General features: G+C 41.0%; 1 protein-coding gene across 1 annotated transcript; it reads right to left on the reverse strand.

Annotated features, from left to right (window-relative positions):
- Positions 1-3,039: 3,039 nt before the first annotated feature.
- Positions 3,040-18,808, reverse strand: LOC136126769 (nicotinamide N-methyltransferase). Its single transcript, XM_065882152.1, has 3 exons — positions 18,545-18,808; positions 17,346-17,553; positions 3,040-3,741 (listed from the first exon to the last, which is right to left on the reverse strand). The coding sequence occupies exons 1-3, from the start codon at positions 18,696-18,698 to the stop codon at positions 3,309-3,311; spliced, it is 795 nt and encodes a 264-aa protein (XP_065738224.1). The 5' UTR covers positions 18,699-18,808; the 3' UTR covers positions 3,040-3,308.
- Positions 18,809-19,039: the final 231 nt, after the last annotated feature.

The raw sequence follows: 19,039 nt of genomic DNA on the forward strand, positions 1-19,039 counted from the left end.
ACAGGCTCAGCGGCCATGGCTCATGGGCCCAGCCGCTCCACAGCATGTGGGATCTTCCCGGACCGGGGCACGAACCCGTGTCCCCTGCACTGGCCTGTGGATTCTGAACCACTGCACCACCAGGGAAGCCCGCTGAATATTTCTTAAATGAGAAAGGAATTGGTGTCATGCAGTGTAGAAACTGAGTTTCATCACAACCCCTCTGGAAGACAATGCCAGTAGTAAAGAGCCTGGATGCCTGCAGCCCAGAACTGCAATCCTCTCTCTTACTTAGAGCTCAAGATATCTCTTCTCAGCTGCTTTGGCAACTAATATCAAAGATAATAATATTACAGCTAACAATAAATAAATATTGTGTGCTTATCAAGTGCCAAGCATTTATTCTAGGTCCTTTATATGTAGCAATTCATTTGTATTCTTTTGATAGGAAATTCTATTTAAATCTCATTTTACAAATAAGGAGGCAGACACAGAGAGGTTATGTAACTTGCCCAAGGAGAAACAGCTAGTAAGTAGCAGAGCCAGATTTTGAAAATGGGATGATCTTTGTAGAAAAAAAAAAATTGGATGCTGAGATTATCAGAGCTGCTGGCTTGTTTGCTGAATCCAGTGAGTTTTCTTTTTTCTTTTTGAAAAACTTTAAAAGCCACTGGACCTAAGAATTTATTGATTCATTTAACAAATCTTTAGTAGTGTGCCCTGTGTCTTTTCTGTTTTGCCTGCAATTGGTCTAGAGGTGGGCATGTTAGTCTGGTCAGTAAGAGGTAGGAAGCCAGCTGGGGCTTCTGAAACAGATTTTCCCCCATGAAAACTCCACTCACAGGCACAGGCAGAGTAGAAAGATGGATACGACCGGGATGCCTGATCATGCTGTACAGCCACCACTTTCTCCTGCAAGTGCCTACCTCTGCGTTTCTTCTTTGTGTGATTAATAAACCCCTATTTTTTAAACCATTTTTTAGTCAGATGTTCTGTCAATCAGACAGTTTCCAGCCCATTATCCTGTTATAGTGACTTCATAGCTCTGATCGCTATCAGAAAGTATATCATTCATTGATTAGTTTCCTTATCTTCCTGTCCCCCCCACTTCCTCTTCTAGAACATAAACTCCCAGAACAGGGCTCTAACCTCCACTATTCACTGCTCTGTGCCCAGAGCCTAGACCATGTCTGGCCAAAGGGTTGGAGAATCCAAATATAATCCCAAGAGGCTCACAGTTGAGTGGGGAAACAAAAAGTGTTACCATAAATGTCCTCTTAGAGGTAAAATCACAGAAGACTAATCTGCTCAGGGAATGTGCCTTACAAAGCTGTTGTGGGCCATCTGGTCTCAGCTTCTTCCCCTGGCATCCAACCCCCCACCAGCCAAAATTGCATAGGTCAAAGTAGAAAACCTATCGTTTGAAAGCTTGTTTTAAAAAGAAATTGCTCTTTTTAAAAGAGGTTGAAACCAGGAAATCCTGTTTTAAAAGTAGGCTTATGTTTTTCTTTGCTGTTATGCAAATGTAAGCAAGGGCCATTGCCTTGGGTGGGCTGGGGGGTAACCAAATGCAGACGTTTTCAGACGCTGTGACCTTCATTCTGGGTGGAGGTAGATGGCACCGTTTTGGGAGAGCCAGTCTCCACAGACTTTGTTGCTTTCTTGGAGCCTGGGTGACTGGGGCTGGCTGCTGGGGAGCTAAGTGTGCTGCCTTCTGGGAACAGTTACTTGGAGAAAGGATGCGCAGGTCTGACCCTCCCCACCTGCTTACAGGAACAGAGCTGGACTTGGCCTTCTTGATGCAGCCTGGACTGGCCTGTTAGTGACCTTCAGGACAGAATCTCTAGAACCCCTAAACAGGTTAGAATGTTGTGATGTGAATATCCTATGATAATCGAACAGTTGGAAATGTCTCGGAAATGGACCAATACTGTGTCATTTACAACCAAGTAAACAAAAATGTACTGGTGTTGGACTCTCCTGCCCTGATGTGATGGTCATCGCATGTCGGGGAGTGGGGAGGAAGGACTCTCCCTTGTGAGAAGCAGAAATGTCCACTGTCAGTAATCCTAGGAAGAGAGAAACCTTGGGATGAGAAATGAAGACTAGAGAAAGGGGCCTCAGACCAGGGTGAAGAGGAAACTCCTTCTCTCTCTCGGGTAGGGGAAGGCAAACAGTTTTTTTTACAAACATCCAAATAATAGATACTTTAGGCTTTTCAGGCTATACATACAGTTGCTCTCATAATTACTCAGTTCTACCATCACAGCAGGAAAACAACCACAGACAGTACGCAAATGAATGGCCATGGCTGTGTTCCAATAAAACTTTACAAAATGGGCAGCAGGCTGGATTTGGCTCCTGGGTCGTAGTTTGTCAACTTCTGTTTTAGAGCCTTGGGTTGACAGGCATAGGACCCAGAAAAGGGTGGCCGTGTCATATGGAGGTATGCTAACTCCAAGTAGATAAATAGATGCTTGGCCAAAAGCTATACCAACAGGCTACCTTCCAGGACCCTCTACGGATGTGGGCTCTGAGATACTTGTTTCTTTCTTTCTTTTGTTCTTTTTTGGCCGCACAGCGTGCCTTGTGGGATCTTAGTTCCCTGACCAGGGATTGAATCCAGGCCCTCAGCAGTGAAAGCGTGGAGTCCTCACCACTGGACCACCAGGGAATTCCCAAAGATACTTGTTTCTAATAGCATCTGCAAGACAGGGTCTCTTTTCTCTCTTGCTAACTCCTAAACTTCTCTTCGGGTATAAAAGTCACAGCCTTGGCTCAGGTGCGTTGAGGGAAGTAAAAGAAAGGCGTACCCCATTCTTGAGACCAAGAGGCAAAAGTGACAGCTGTTCTCTGACTCTGGGTGGTGGTAACACCAGTAGACCCCAGAGGAGGACACGGTCCCCGGAGAAGGCAAGAAGTGAAGGACAGGGGAAGCCTGTTCCTGGGAGAGAAGAAGGCATCAGGGCCTCAAGGAAATGAGGAGTGAATAACTGCAGACACTTCTCTGTAGTCATGTGTGGGCTTAAGCCATCATAACTGGGATATTCAAGGAAAATGAGGTATTCTTTTGTAATCATAGGCAGTGAAGACTAGACATGCCCATTTGTCGTGTTGGAGTCCTCATAACACCAGCACATCTGGGGAGCATAGAGTAGGTGGTCAACCAATGGTTCCTAGGCAGACTGACCACTCCAACCCTGCCCTAGATGAACCATTGGGCCCCAGCCATTAACCTCTACTCAGAATAATGACCATGGCAGTTAGAACCAAGGATTGAAGTCAACTGGGTAAGCCAGAGGAATTGCTTTAATGGGGATCCCAAGGTATCACACAGATGTGCTCAGCTTCCGCCCCACCAGGGAGAAAAGCCCTTCATTGTTGGCCATGTTGGAAGAATAACTTTGGGAAATCACTTCAAACTGTTCAATGGTGTAGCCGGCCTCCCTCACGGCAGCCTCCACTGCCTCCTGGCCCAGGCAGAGGCTGGAGAACCTCTGCTCACCGATCATGTAGTAGCTGCTCTTCAGAGCATCCACGAGCACCAGGAAGCCCCCCGGCTTCAGCAGGCTGCCGAGGTTCCTGAGGGCCGTGCGGTAGGCAGGGAGGTCCGGGCAGGCGGCGTCCAGGCACAGCGTGCTGAGCAGACAGTCGGCCGGGGGCAGTGGGACAGCCCCCAGCGGCCAGCTCTGAGTCACGTCACACTTCAGGACCTGCTTGATCGCCCGCCTCAACTTCTCCTCCTTCTCTGGCCCCTTGACTCTGAAACACACAAACCGACAAAGATCACTGGCTACCCCACTCATGGGAACCCCAGATCTCTTAGGTCAGGAATGAAAATGGCAGTGTTGTCCCAAAGGGTAAAGCCTTAGGGCCATCCCTGTTGTAAAAACAGATGAAGTAGAAATGAGGGACCATTTTGGTATCTGAAGGTGACCATATTACCTTGTGCTGGGTTAAATCTTTTTACAAAGTAAATAATAATATGGAAATGATAATAAAAATACCTGGTTGCCTGCTTCTACAGCGGACTGCCCCCAGGAAATTCTTCTTCTACTGTTAGAATAGTGCCTAGATCATTTATTATTGTTGTTATTATTATTAATTATTATTACCCTTGTTCCCTCTGCCAAACTGTAAGGTAGTGACTGTTTGGCCACATATATCAAGTAATAATGGTTTAAATGCAGAAATGGTATCTTTGTAGTAGCTGCTGATCAATAGGAGGTCATCCATAGACATTCGTAGAAACTGTTGATCATGTCACACAGCTGTGGCCAGGGCCTTTCTAGAAAGATGAAAACTCCTTGTTTCCATGCTCAGGCTCCAAAAGATATTGCAGATAGGGAGTATGTTTCCTGATGGAGATAGTTTTCTTGGTAGCCTTGCCAGGAATCCTATCCTTTTCTGCCAAATCAATGGGGTTTCTTGAGAGAAAATTCGTTAATGACAGGAGAAAAGGCAAGGGCAGGAGATGGAATCCAGTGCCTCAGGTCCTTTTGGAATTTATTAGTGGAGGAATAAAGGAACAAACTAACCAATGAACAAAATTAAATAAACACATAGAGTAAGCAAGAGAAACTGGAGAAAGGGAACAGACAAAGGAAAAGAAGTAGCAGAAAATCAGAGAGTTAAGACAAAGAGAGGAACCGCTGAGTGTATAAAGTGCCCAGAAGGCCACTGAGTCCAAATAGTACGAGTGATGATTGAGTATCCAACACTTTGAGGAAGTTAATCAACAAAGCACCAGGGTTACAAATCCAGGCTTATGTGCAAGAAACACACAGTCACTGGCTCCAGAGAAGACAGCCACTCAGGCAACGATGCTTGATAGAGAGAACGGAGGATGGCCCAACATCAGAGCAAACGAGAGAGATTTATACTGGGACCATTTCTGGTCATGAGGAAAAGTTGATGATTTAAAGAAAACTTGGAGATTTACCTCCAGGTAGAATGATTTGAGATAATAGCAATTAGCTGTGGGCATCCTATTTAAATACTTAGTTAAAATCTAAAGCCTAGTGTGTATAATCAGTTATTTACAAACATCCTTTAATTGTGCTATAATTTTCCATTTAAGAAGCTTAATAAGCATAAGAAAAGATGCTCAATATCGCTGACATCAGAGAAATGAAAATCAAACCATGAGATACCACTTCGCACCAACTAGGATGATTACAATAAAAAAGACAGATAATAACTAAGTGTTGGCAAGGACATGGAGAAACTGGAACCTACATACTCTGTTGGTGAGATGGTAAAATGGTCCAGCTACTTTGGAAAACAGTCTGGAAGTTCCCCCCGCCCTCCCCCCCAAAAAAAGTTTTAACATAGAGATTTAACATGACCTAGGAATTCTGTTTTGTTTATTTTTTTAACATCTTTATTGGTGTATAATTGCTTTACAATGGTGTGTTAGTTTCTGCTTTATAACAAAGTGAATCAGCTATACATACACATATATCCCCAAATCTCCTCCCTCTTGCGTCTCCCTCCCACCCTCCCTATCCCATCCCTCTAGGTGGTCACAAAGCACCCAGCTGATCTCCCTGTGCTATGGGGCTGCTTCCCACTAGCTATCTATTTTACATTTGGTAGTGTATATATGTCAATGTCACTCTCTCACTTCGTCCCAGCTTACCCTTCCCCCTCCCCGTGTCCTCAAGTCCATTCTCTACGTCTGTGTCTTTATTCCTGTCTTACTCCTAGGTTCTTCATAACCATTTTTTTTACTTAGATTCCATATATATGTGTTAGCATACGGTATTTGTTTTTCTCTTTCTGACTTATTTCACTCTGTACGGCAGACTCTATGACCCAGGAATTCTAATCATAGGATTATACCCAAGAGAAATGAAAACATGTGTCCACATAAAATCTTGTCCATGAGTATTTATAGCAGCATTATTCATAATAGCCAAAAGATGGAAACAACCCAAATGTCCAACAAATTATGAATAGATAAATAAAATGTGGTCTATCCATACAATGGAATATTATTCAGTAATAAAAAGGAACGAATGACTGACACAGGCTACAACATGGAAGAACCTTGAGAACATGTTGCTCAGTGACAGAAGCCAGACACAAAAGACCACATAGTGTATGTTTCCACTTTTATGAAATACCTAGAAAAGACAAATCTGTAGAGACCGAAAGCAGACCAGTGGTTGCTAGGGGCTGAGAGGACTGGGGGAAAGGAGAATGATTGCTTATGGGTATAGGGTTTCTTTGAGGAGTTATGAAATGTTCTAAAATCACACAATTCTGTGAACATACTAAGAACTACTGAATGGCACCCTTTACATGGGTGAATCATATGTTATGTGAATTTTATCTCAATAAAGCTGTTCTATTAAAAGAGAGAGAGAGGGGACTTGCCCGCTGGCGCAGTGGTTAAGAATCCGCCTGCCAACGCAGGGGACACGGGTCTGATCCCTGGTCTGGGAAGATCCCACATGCCGCGAAGAAACTAAGCCCGTGCGCCACAACTACTGAGCCTGTGCTCTAGAGTTCACGTGCCACAACTACTGAGCCTGTGCACCACAACTACTGAGCCTGTGCTCTAGAGTCCGTGAGCCACAACTACTGAAGCCTGCGTGCCTGGTGCTGGTGCTCCGCAACAAGTGAAGCCACTGCAATGAGAAGCCCGCGCACTGCAACGAAGAGTAGCCCCTGCTCGCCACAATTAGAGAAAGCCCGCTCGCAGCAACGAAGACCCAGTGCAGCCAATAAATAAATAAATAATTTTTTTAAAAAATGCCAACCAAAATATTAAAAAAATAAAAGAGAGGGCTTCCCTGGTGGTGCAGTGGTTGACAGTCTGCCTGCCGATGCAGGGGACATGGGTTCTTGCCCCGGTCCGGGAAGATCCCACATGCCGCGGAGCGGTTGGGCCCATGAGCCATGGCCGCTGGGCCTGCGCGTCCGGAGGCTGTGCTTCGCAACAGCAGAGGCCACAGCAGTGAGAGGCCCACGTACCGCAAAAAAAAAAAAAAAAAAAAAAAAAGAGAGAGAAAGAGAGAAGAAAGCTTTGCGAGATATTACTTTCAGGGAATTCCTACTGACCAATAAACTGGGAGATACAGGGAATGATAATTTCCTTTGACTGGGTCTACCTGTTCCCCTTCTTGGGGTAGAAATGGTAGTAGGGTGACAAATTTGTCCTAGTGGTCTGCACTTTTCTGGTTTTTGCACTGAAAATCCCATGTCCTGGGAACCCGTCTCAGTCCTGGACAAACCAGGAGGGTTAGTTGTTCTAAAAATAGGGAAATCAGTTACAAAGCTACCACCCCGCCTGACAGAGCATGCATAATTTGACAGATCATTTCAAGAATAAAAAATAATAATTCAACATTATGAAAGTCTGTGTGAAACATGGCTTTGAAGAGGTAAATTAATCTAGAATAGAAAAAATTCAAATAACCTATCCTCACCTATGGATAACTTATGTGTATACAAAAAGCTAAACAAGTGACAATGTAGTGTTCTTTTGAACGTGTCCAGAGATGATGCTGTCTCTTGGGAACATTATGTTAATGTGTATTTAAGTGATTACGTCAGAGGCCGGTTGGACCTCTGGGCCCTACTGTGTATGAAGCTATTTTAAAAACACAAGTTGCCACAGAACTAGTATTTGCCAGTTAGATGATGATGGAAATTGTTCCCAAACTGTGAGACACACTGTGAAATCTGGAAAGCTGACAGAGAAGGTGCCAATTTGAGAGGGAAATTTGTTAGAAACATCCACTGTCGTGGATACCTGCTTGTCTTCGGACGCACTACAAACACTGGTGAACACAGTTGCCGAGGCAGCCATGTAAAGATTACACCTCAGGGCTCCTCGGGGCCTGTGATACACCTGCAATGAAATGGACTCACCTGGAGACACAGGCAATTATCACTCAGCTTCATGTTTAGCTCAAGGGGTAGGGAATAAATACACACCAGAAAAATGTTATGCAGTTTTACAGAAAGCTAACCACCGTGTGGCCATTTCTCTAGCTCTAAAGATCTAGCCTTTCAAAGGAATCAATATGCCAAAAAAAAAAGGAGCCACATCCTCTGTAAATATGTTGTCTATAAAAGCCTGAAGGAACTGGGGAGGGAGAGGGAGAGGAAGGGATAGAATGGGACTCCTGGGAAGAACACTTCATAAGATTGTCTGTCCAGACCCTAGGTAGTTATCCTGAGATTTAAAGCAGGATCTTCCTGCCCTGATGCTGCAAGGCGGGTGGTGAATCAGAATCCCCTGGACATGTTTTTTCCATTCCACTTACCTCCCCAAGCCCCATCCCCAGAGGTTCCAGCAGGCCCTCTTGAGGGAAAACCATCAAGACGTGTAAAAGAAATGAAAAGCTGAATAAGCTTGGATGTCAACGTGAGAATTGTAAGAGCAAAAGGACTCATCACTGTGGAACCTTCAATACAGGCCACAACTGAGTGACGCTAGGAGGCAGCATCTGGAAAGCAAAATGCATGTAGTCACTTCTTTTATAAATATTTTTTGACCTTCTATTGTGTGCCAGGAAAAGCACCAGGCAGTGGAGACCTAAGGTGGGTCAATGAGAAACAAATCCTATCCTCATGGAGATTACAGTCTGGTGTGGGAGGAAGACATAATCCAATGATCATCCACAAAACTGAAACATTAAAGCTGTGATGAATGCCAGGCAGGAGGGGCACATGGCACTAAGAGAAGAATACTAGGAGCTTGACTCAGTGTAGAAGCATCAGGGATAGCTCCTCCGGAAAGGAGTCAGGTGAGCAGAGAAAGAGAGGATAAATAAGTAGGAGTGAACTGGACCAAAGAGAGTAGGGAGGGAGGAGGATACTCCAGTAAGAGGAAATAGCAAGAGCAAAGGCCCTTTGGTGGGAAGAAACATGGAGAGGAGAAGACCAGTGTGGCTGAACCTCAGAAAACAAAGCAGGGCATGGCAGAATGGGAGGCAAAAAGGTAAGCTCTCACCCGTTGACATGGAAGCTGCTAGTCTGGGGACCACAAGACAGGTGCCAGACTAGACAAGGCTTCGTGGATGTTAAGAATTTTGCTTTTTATCCTAAAAGCCATGGGGAGATATTAAGGGGGTACTAAGGAAAGGAGTGATATGATCAGATTTATACTTTGAGGCAATCAATTTGGGACAAGAATGGAGGTGGGAGGCCAGTTAGGAAGGAGAGGTTGGTAGCTTGGACCAAGAAAACAGCTTGCATGGAAAATACTGGAAGAAATATACTGGTTTAAGAGGAACTCAGGAAGTGAAGTGGACAGAACTTGCTGCTGGTCATGAAATATGACTGACAGGGAGATGACAGGACCGACTTCCAGGTTTCTGGCTTCTCCAATTAATTATATGATGGTACCATTCAAGGAGATAAGAATACCAGAAATAAAGCAGATTTGGGGAAGATCATAGCTCTATTTTGGGCACATTAAGTTTGAGATGCTTTGACACACAGGAATAGAAATGTTTACCATTTGAAGAAATGGACAGTTGAAGGTTTTTCGTCCTGTTAATTTCCTCCAAGAGATAATGCAGTGAGAGCCCGTGCTCAAGAGAAAGGCATCCTTGTAAAAGGAAAAACTTTTCCTAGTCATCCCCGAGACAATCATCATGACCACCAAGATGGCGAGTCTGAGAAAGAATATCAATCTTTTACAAGACTTGGGAATACAGGGATGCTTTGGGATAGAGGCAGTTCACTAGTTCACAGAACAAGTTTGGCACAGGTATGTCTATTGGGGGCCCTAGACAACGTATTTTTCAATAGATATGAAAATCTTTGTAAGGAAAGTGTTTATTTCAGAGAACCGCCACCTCTACAGGTGCTCAAGTTTTCTCCTGTCAGGTACACGGAGGTAAGTGGAGGAGCTGCTGTCTGTAGAGGCAACCAGGAGGGGCTCCAACCTCCCCAGACCCCTCCAGGCTGCCCCAAGGGCTGAGGGCTGAGGAGAACCTGCAGAGCACACCTCTAACACATCCCCACCAGCGTGTCCTGACATACCTGTTGGGGAGCTCCCTTCCAAACACCAGTGCTTCTCAAACTGTAAAATGCATACGGTCCCCTGCAGATCTTGTTAAAATGCAGACTCTGATTCTGTAGGTAGGCTTGAGAGTCTGCATTCCTAATAAGTTCCCAGATGATACGGAAGATGCTCATCTGTGGACCACAAGGCAACGTGTTCCAGGTTCCAGGTGCCAGAGGTAAATTAATGCTGTTTCTAGGATTTCTTAAGGTGACGCTCATTTTCCTTGGTTCGTTCTCGAGTAGTTAGTTATATCTTAGTATTTGACTTGCTGACTTGATGAATATGTATAGTGTGAGACAAGAATTTAGTACCAGTGTCTTACAACTTTTCGGATAATTGTAAAAATGAGTGGTATCTAAATGTCTGAGTCACACTCCAGAGGAACAGGAGGAAGAGTAGACAGCTCAAATTGTCTTTGGAAGCAGTCAGCATAAGAAATAGCTTCAGATAAAGAAGAAATAATCTCAGGGGAAATAGGTTATGGGTTGATAGAGGAACTTGAAGATGCAAGAAAGACATTAGTTGAATGGGATCACTATCATTCTCAAAACAGTTGAAGCCACAGGATCTAGCAGAAGGATAAGGGTGAGAATGCAGAATTTTACCGCCAAAAATACAGTTCCTTAGTCTGACAGAGTGATTGGGAAGGGACAGTGTCTCAGGAACAATTGTTACGAGCTGACAATTCTCGCTTGAGATAAGTAATGCTTTCAGTATCCTGCTAGATGTTAAGGGTTCATTTCTGAATAAGATGGAAAGGTTTGTGATAGCTAGGGAAATTGAGAGCAGAGTTCTAAAAGCCTCTTGACGCATGATTTGGTCATTGGAAAGATGTGCTCTCTGACAACGACTAAGAACGTTTTGATAAACTTTCCCTGATATTCTATAAGTCCTGGGAAATTCCTTATTTAATAATTTTGAATATTGTCTAAATCCTCATCACTACAGTTTTCTTCTAGTTAATGTCAGTTTCATTCTGTGAAATCACATAGTCCATTTAAAAGTTTGAAATTATTGTTATCTTGAAGAACATATCTGACGTTTGAAGGCTCTAGCCAGCATAAAATTCTAAGTAAGGGGTTTACAGGTTAAAATAGCATGTGAAAATAGCCTCTCTTGATTTCTTACTTAATGCGGGGGGAAAACGTGGAGCAATGTTTAAGCAATATTAAACAATTTTACAATGTTGCTCATGAGTAAGGGCACCAAAAATACCTTCCCAATATTCATGGGTGTAGAAAATATGTCACTTTTGTGTTCTTCTTGAAAAGGGTCCAAAGACTTACTCGGTTGACTATGACATGAATCGGAATTAAAAACTCAACAACTAAAAAAATCATATAAAATGAGCATAAAATACATCCACATAGTTGCAAATATGATTACAAACTGAGAGCATATGATGTTCAAAGAAAATATAAAAATACTCTAAATTACAATATTTGAATTTAAAATCTCAAAGTTTAACAATAAATTTTGAGAAGGAAGATGTCAGAAGGACTTTGGGTGTCAAAAATTGTTAAATTCCTCCTATTACGAGGAAGAAAAGAATTATTGATTCTTGCCTGATATTGATAAGCTGAGAGAATTTGTCTCCAACAGAAATACATTATACAAAAACACTAAAAGAAGTTCTCCAGATGAAGGGAAATGATGTCAGATAGAAGCCTAGATCTGCAGAAAGGAGTGAAGAATACTAGACAGGACAGATTTGTGGATAAACACAGAAGAGTTTATATATATTTATTGAAAATACTACTGACTGATGTGAATATACTTAAAACTACGAAACTGTACACTTAAAGAATTAAGGTGATAAATTTTATGATGTGTGTTTTCTTAACCAAAATTAAAAATAAAACAATAAAGCAAATAAAAGCACTACTGACTGCTTAAAGCAAAAATTATAGCAGTGTATTATAGTGTTATAGTTTATACAGAATAAATATATGACAACAAGAGTATAAGGGGCAGGAGAGTGGGTTAAAGGAATTACACTGTTGTAATATCTTAGATTGTTCATGAGATGTTGCAAATATATTATGTAATTTATAGAAAAATCATGCACACGCACACACACACACACACACACAACACAAAAGAGGTCAACAGAGGAGATAGAAGTCAATAGAAGAGATAAAGTCATACTAAAAATGTGTGTAATTATACTATATAAATGGAAAAACAAAAAATATTTCATTCACCAACAAGAAGCAGGACAAAGGTACAAATGAACACCAAACAGATGGGATAAATAGAAAATATATACCAAGATGGTAGATTTAGACTCAGCCATACAATATCACTAATTACATTAAATGTAAATTGAGTAAACAATCCAGTTAAAAGGTAGAAATTGTCAGGTTGGATTGAAAAGCAAGACCTACTACATGTTATTTGAAAAAAAGTCATTTTAAATATAAAAACATGGACAGGTTGAAAACAAAAGGGTAGAAAAAAGCTATACCATGTATATTATTTATCTATTGTTACATAATAAATTATGCCCAAACTTAACAATTTAAAATGACAAACATTCATCTCACAGTTTCTGCAGGTCAGATACTTGGGTACAGATTAGCTGAGTGTCTCTGGTGCAAGGTCCCTCATGAGACTGCAGCGTTGGCCACTCTCAGAGTTGTCCAGTGTCATCTGAAGGCCCACCTGGGGGTAAATTTGCTTCCAAACTCACTCCTTAGGACAAGTGAGTGAGCATAAGAGACAGCACCCAATAGGGAAGCTGTAGTCTCTTTGTATCCTAATCTCAGAATTGATGTCCCATCACTCTACAGCACCATATTTGTTAGAATCCAGTCATTAAATCCAATGGATATTCATGGGGAGAGAATTAAGCAAGAGCATGAATACATGAAGTGAAGATTAGTGGGGACCATCTTAGAGGCCCCTACCACCTTTATGCCATCAACAAGAATAAGAAGGCTGGTGTGGCCATATTAATATCAAAGTTGACTTCAAAACAAAGTGTATTACTGGAGGTAAAGGGAGATATAATGATAAAATAGTCAATTCATCAAGAAGACATAACAACCCTAAAAGTGTATGTTGCTGATAACAAAGCTTCAAAATGCATGAAGCAAATGTTGACAGAATTATGAGGAGCAAGAGATGAATCCACAATCATAATTTGAGATTTTTAACATCTCTCTCTCCCAGTAATTGATAGAATAAGTAAACAAAAAATCATGTAGAGAATTTGAACAATATCATCAATCTACCTGACTGAATTAATATTTATAGAAATGACACCAACAACTGGACAATATACATTCTTTTCAATGTAGAGCACATAGAAGATTCACCAAATAGATCATATGCTGGGTCACAAAATAAAACTCTGACTACAATGAAATTTAATTGCAAACCAGTAACAATATCTAGAAAAAAAATCCCAACAACTTAAGCAACACAATTACAAATAATTTATGGTCAAAGAAGAAATCACAAAGAAAATTAGAATATATGCTGAATTGGATAATAACAAAAATATGACACATCAAAAATCATGGGATGCAGCTAAAAGAGTGCTGAAGGAAAGTGTGAGAATAAATGACCTAAACTTCTATCTCAAGAAGCTAGAAAAAGAAGAGCATATTAAAACTAAAGTAAGTGAAAGACAGAAAATAAGAAAAATAGGAGTAGAAATCAATGGAATACACAATGGACAACTGAGAAAATCAACAAAGCCAAGAGCTGGTTCTTTGAAAAGAGTAATAAAATGTATCAATCTCTAACAAGATCAATCAAGATTAAAAAATAAGACAAATTGCCAATTTTAGAATGAAAGAGGGACAATCACCAAAGATCCTACAGACATTAAAAGAGTAATAAAGGGATATTGTAAAAAAACTTTATGACAATAAAGTTGACAACCGAGATGTAAAGGACAAATTCCTTGAAAAATAGTACTTATCAAAACAGACAAAAGAAGAAATAGACAATCCAAATAGTCATTAAAGGAATACTCTTCTTAATAAAAAACTTCCTCACACAGGAAGAAACCTTTATGTTCAGGTAGCTTCATTGGTGAATTCTATCAGTCATTTAAGGAAGAAATAATACAAACTCCTTCAAAAATTAGGGGAGGAAGAAACACTTCCAAATTATTATATGAATTAACATCATGCGGATATCAAAATCTGCCAAGCATATAACAAGAAAACATATTTATAGCTCAATATCCCTCATAAATATAGATGCAAAAATCCTTAAAAATATATTGGCAAATCACATCCAGTAATACATAAAAAGATTACTACTTCATGACCAAGAGGTTTATGCCAGTTTGGTTTAAATACCAAAAATCATCCAACATAATTCATGTTCTCAGAATATGGAGAAACATCACATGACCAACTCAGTAAATGCAAAAAAATTTTTTGACAAATTTTAACATTTGATTAAAACCCCCCAAGAAACTAGAAATACAAGGGAACTTAGTCTGATAAAGAATTTCTATGAAAAATCTATAAATAATGTCATTCTTAATGATGAATCATTGAACATTTTTTCCTTAGATATGGAAAAAAGCACAAATGTCCGTTCTTATCATTTTTGTTCAACATTGTTTTGGTGGTCCTAGTCAATGTAATAGGGCATAAAAAATAAAGGCATAAAGTTGAAATAGAAGAAGTAAAAGTATTTTTATTTGTATATCATATAAGAATGTACATAGAAAGTACTATGGAATCTACCAAAAATGATTAAAATTAATTAGTGCAATATTTTGTAATAAACTATAATGGAAAAGAATAGAAAAAAGAATATAGATATATACATATATATGTTAAATGAATCACTTTGCTGTACAACTGAAACCAACACAGGTATTGTAAATCAACTATATTTCAATATAAAAAATAAAATAAAATATGAAATTAATGAAGTCAGCAAGATCTAATAAACAAAAAATCAATTGTACATCTATATACTAGCAGATGAAACTAATAAAATGAAATTGAAATTTAAAAGGTACAATCAACAGTAGCATTAAAAAACATGAAACACAGAGACATTTTAACAAAATATATGCAAAATATGAGAACTGAGAGAAACTGAAGTCCTAACTAAGTGTAGAGATAAACCATGTTCATGGACTGGAGATGCAATATATACATTCTCCTAAATTGATTTGTAAATTCAAAGAAATTACAATAAAAATCTCAGTAAACTTTTTTTTTTTTTTTGCGGTACACGGGCCTCTCACTGTTGTGGCCTCTCCCTTGCAGAGCACAGGCTCCGGGGGCACAGGCTCAGCGGCCATGGTTCACGGGCCCAGTCGCTCTGCGGCACGTGGGATCTTCCCAGACCGCGGCACAAACCCGTGTCCCCTGCATCGGCAGGCGGACTCTCAACCACTGCGCCCCCAGGGAAGCCCTCAGTAAACTTTTTTTGAAGAAATGTACAAATTTATTCTAAAAGTAATGGCACTAAATTTGCCAAAATATCTTGCAAAGAACAAAGTTGGAGGACTCAAACTCTCTGATTTCAATACTTACTATCCCTGGTAAAGGGAATAAAAGACCAAAAAACGCAGTGGAAGTTTAGTGACACAGCATAATACCAAAAGGTTTAATTGGGAACACAAGGTAAAACTTCTCGTTTATTCATACTTCGGTACTATAAGGAATTGTACCACCAGTGAGTCATCTCGACAACTTAGATTTGACAATCCACATTTACTACCAATAAGACAATGTAGCAACAGTATGTAAGAAAATGAATATACAGTTTAGAATACTCCTAATAAGCTGAAGCCAGCAGACCTTTAAAAGAAAATGGGAGGGTTAAAGAAATAGAAGCAGACTTTAGAGAAATTTTCAGAAGAGAACTTGACTCAGGAATAAACAAAAGTTGGTAAATAGATGGGAATCAAATATAAGTGCAAGTATAGAAAAATGAATTGACCATCAATCACTCCAGAAGAACATGGAGGTAGGCATACTCCTGAGCGACATGTTGAGAACACATGATTTTATATTCATACTTGGGATTCAGGCATGGTACCTCAATCCCCCTGTTGTTCGAGTTCAGGAACATGGGAGTCATCCTTGATACTTCCCTTTCCTCATTCCCACTAACCAGTCACTACCAACTCTTATTCATTCTCTCTCAAAAATTCATCTTAAAACCTTCTGTCTCTCTCCATCACCTAGTCCAAGCCACCATCATCTCTCCCTTCTGCATCTCTTGTTCTCTAAACCTCCAATCGATTCTCTACACAATAGCCAGAGAGATCTTTCTAAATGTAAGTTGGGTCACATCACTCTCCTAGTTATACGTCTGATGTCTTCTTGTTACACTTGAAGTCCACAAGCATTAACTTGGCCTTGAAGGCCCTAAATGATTTGGTATGTGCCTGCCTTCCCTGATGTGAGCTCTAGGAGACAAGGGACCTCCTCTGCTAAACACTAGAACACAAAAGTGGTCTTTTTGTGCCATTTGCAAAGGAGTCTCTGGGGTCTTGTCAATATTCATAGCAGCAAAGCCATGATGCTCCAGGCACTGATGGTCAGCTGGGTTGTAGAATGGGACAAGGGAATAACAAAGTGAAGTGCTCGACTCTTCCCCTCTGGCTGGTAGTCTATTGCCAATTTCTTGCATGGAGAGAAATTAGTAATTTAAACAAACTTTGTTTGCTTAAATTTACTTATAGATAGGGTACTATAAGATTTTGATCATTAGTTGTCAATATATAAAGCCCTAATTTTATGGATGGTGAGTAACAAATTCTTTTCAAATAATTCCTTTATGCTGCTAATCTCAGTTTAAAAACCTAGGCAGATTTTTGTTATATCTGGTGGTGTCGGCATTAGCCACTTTCACAGCAGAGATCTATGCATTTGGACGGCTAGCAACAGAGTGTCACTAGGGCGGCAAGCCCTGACCTGAAACCTTCTAACGAGGAGCTGGTTTGGCCTCTTACTTGAAGTTTTCCTAAAACAAGGTCCTACAGTATCTGGCCTGCACACTGCATCCATACACAGGCCTGGAAAGGTTTTGTGACCACTCATCTTGGCTCAGTAACCAACTCTTCAGTTTTTTCAGCTATGTCTTCTGCAGTTCTGGTGCACATACACACACACACACACACACACACACACGCACGCACATGCGTGCGCGTGCACACAACACGCATGTGCTTCACTCTCGTTCTCTCTCTCTAGCTCTCTCTTTCTCCATTTGGATTTCTCTTTGGTCCCTCTCTCTCTGTTTCCTTTGCTTTTCAACTTGGACTCTAAGGATAATTTTTGGTTCTGAAATGAACTGGCGCACAGGTACCCTAAGAGAGCCAGGAAGAAGACCCGAGTTTCTCTACCTGTTCCCTTCAAGCTCACACACATAGGTCACCACTGAGGACCAGTCAAAGGCCCCTGGCTCCTTCTTCAGCCACTTCTCCAGCTCCTGCAGGTTCCGATCAGTATAGTCAGTGGCGATGATCTCCTTGAAGGATTCACAGGCAGAGAGGAGCTGATAGATGGTGGGGCCAGAGCCAATGTCGATCAGGAGGTCTCCCTTCACACCATCTGGTTTACAGGAGGGAATGAGGAAGGGGGTCAGGCATAATATGGTGGCAGATAGAGCTGATTTGCACTCTGTTTGCCAGGACTATGCTGGGGAGCCCCAAGGAGAGCCCCAAAGACAGACCATCTCTCTAGTCACCCCTCTTCCCTCAATGTCTCTTTTTAAAACATTTTTTACTTTCCATTCCCCATTCAAGGGTAGAGCATGTTGCTGGTATATTTTTAGCTCTAGGAGGAGGGAAAAAAAGATCTGCATCTGGTGTACAGACCCCTGATCCAGAAAGACTGCCACACAGATAATGTAAAAACTATTAAGGAATGCTTTGAGAGAAAGTTAAAATTTTTTAAAAATTGAGTTTTTATAATGTCTTTCTCCAAAACACATCCAGTTCTTCAAAAAGCATCCTCCCTTCATGGGAAGTCTTTATCTCATGCACATTCACAACATGCCTTTGAGTTAGGAATAGAATAATTACTAGAATCTCCATTTCTTTTTTTTAATTATTATTATTTTTTGATGTGGACGACTTCTAAAGTCTTTATTGAATTAGTTACAATATTGCTTCCGTTTTATGTTTTTGGTTTTTTGGCCATGAGACATGTGGGATCTTAGCTCCCCAATCGGGGATCAAACCCGCAGCCCCTGCATTGGAAGGCAAAGTCTTAAACCACTGGACCATCAGGGAAGTCCCTAGAATCTCTATTTCTTAAGTGAAATCTCTGGCTAGTGACCTAGCAAATCAATGTAGAATCAAGGACAGAACTCCAGTTTTTAGATTACCCTCTTGCAGGGCCAAAGGAGATAATGGATATAAAAGCACTTTGTAAACTGTAAAGTATCCACCCCAATGTTAGTTTTTATCCTAGTTAAATGAATGGGTGATGCCAAAAGGGCTGTCAAATAACAATGATTAGACACAAGAGTCATGCCCTGAGACTCTCTCTCTATGACTCACATTTGGAGGGGAGACACACAGACAACAGACAAACTTACCTAGGCAAAATATCTTGAAAAGATTTTTCAGAAGATGCCTAAGAATCTGTTTTTCTGCAGAGTGTCTGGACCCAAAGCTATAATATTTTTCTAGGTAAGCCTGAGGGTCAAAATGGCTCAGATAAGTGTCCTTGGAGGTGAAGCCAGATTCCATTGTGTCTCACTCCTGTGCCAACAGTCCACTGCCCTCCTTCTCGCCCCTCCAGAAGCCAGGGAGGCACCCTGCAGAAATTGTCTTCTTGAGTCTCTGGCTATCAATATTTCTCCCATCAGTTCAGCCCATCCCTTAAAGGTAGATGTTTAGTTAAACACTAACTGAGAGAAATATGCCAAAAATGTTTTGGCAGTTCTAGGAAGTGATGAAATTCCTGGGGAAGGGAGCCTAAAAGAAGGGGGAAGGGGAAGGGGGAGGGCTATGAGCTGTATGCAATGCTCAGCCAAGGGGTGAAGTTCAGCTGCAAGGGACTAGAGACAAGAAGACTCACCTGGGCTCAC

This window comes from Phocoena phocoena, chromosome 8, assembly GCF_963924675.1.
Source record: "Phocoena phocoena chromosome 8, mPhoPho1.1, whole genome shotgun sequence".
NCBI classification, from domain to species: Eukaryota; Metazoa; Chordata; class Mammalia; order Artiodactyla; family Phocoenidae; genus Phocoena; species Phocoena phocoena.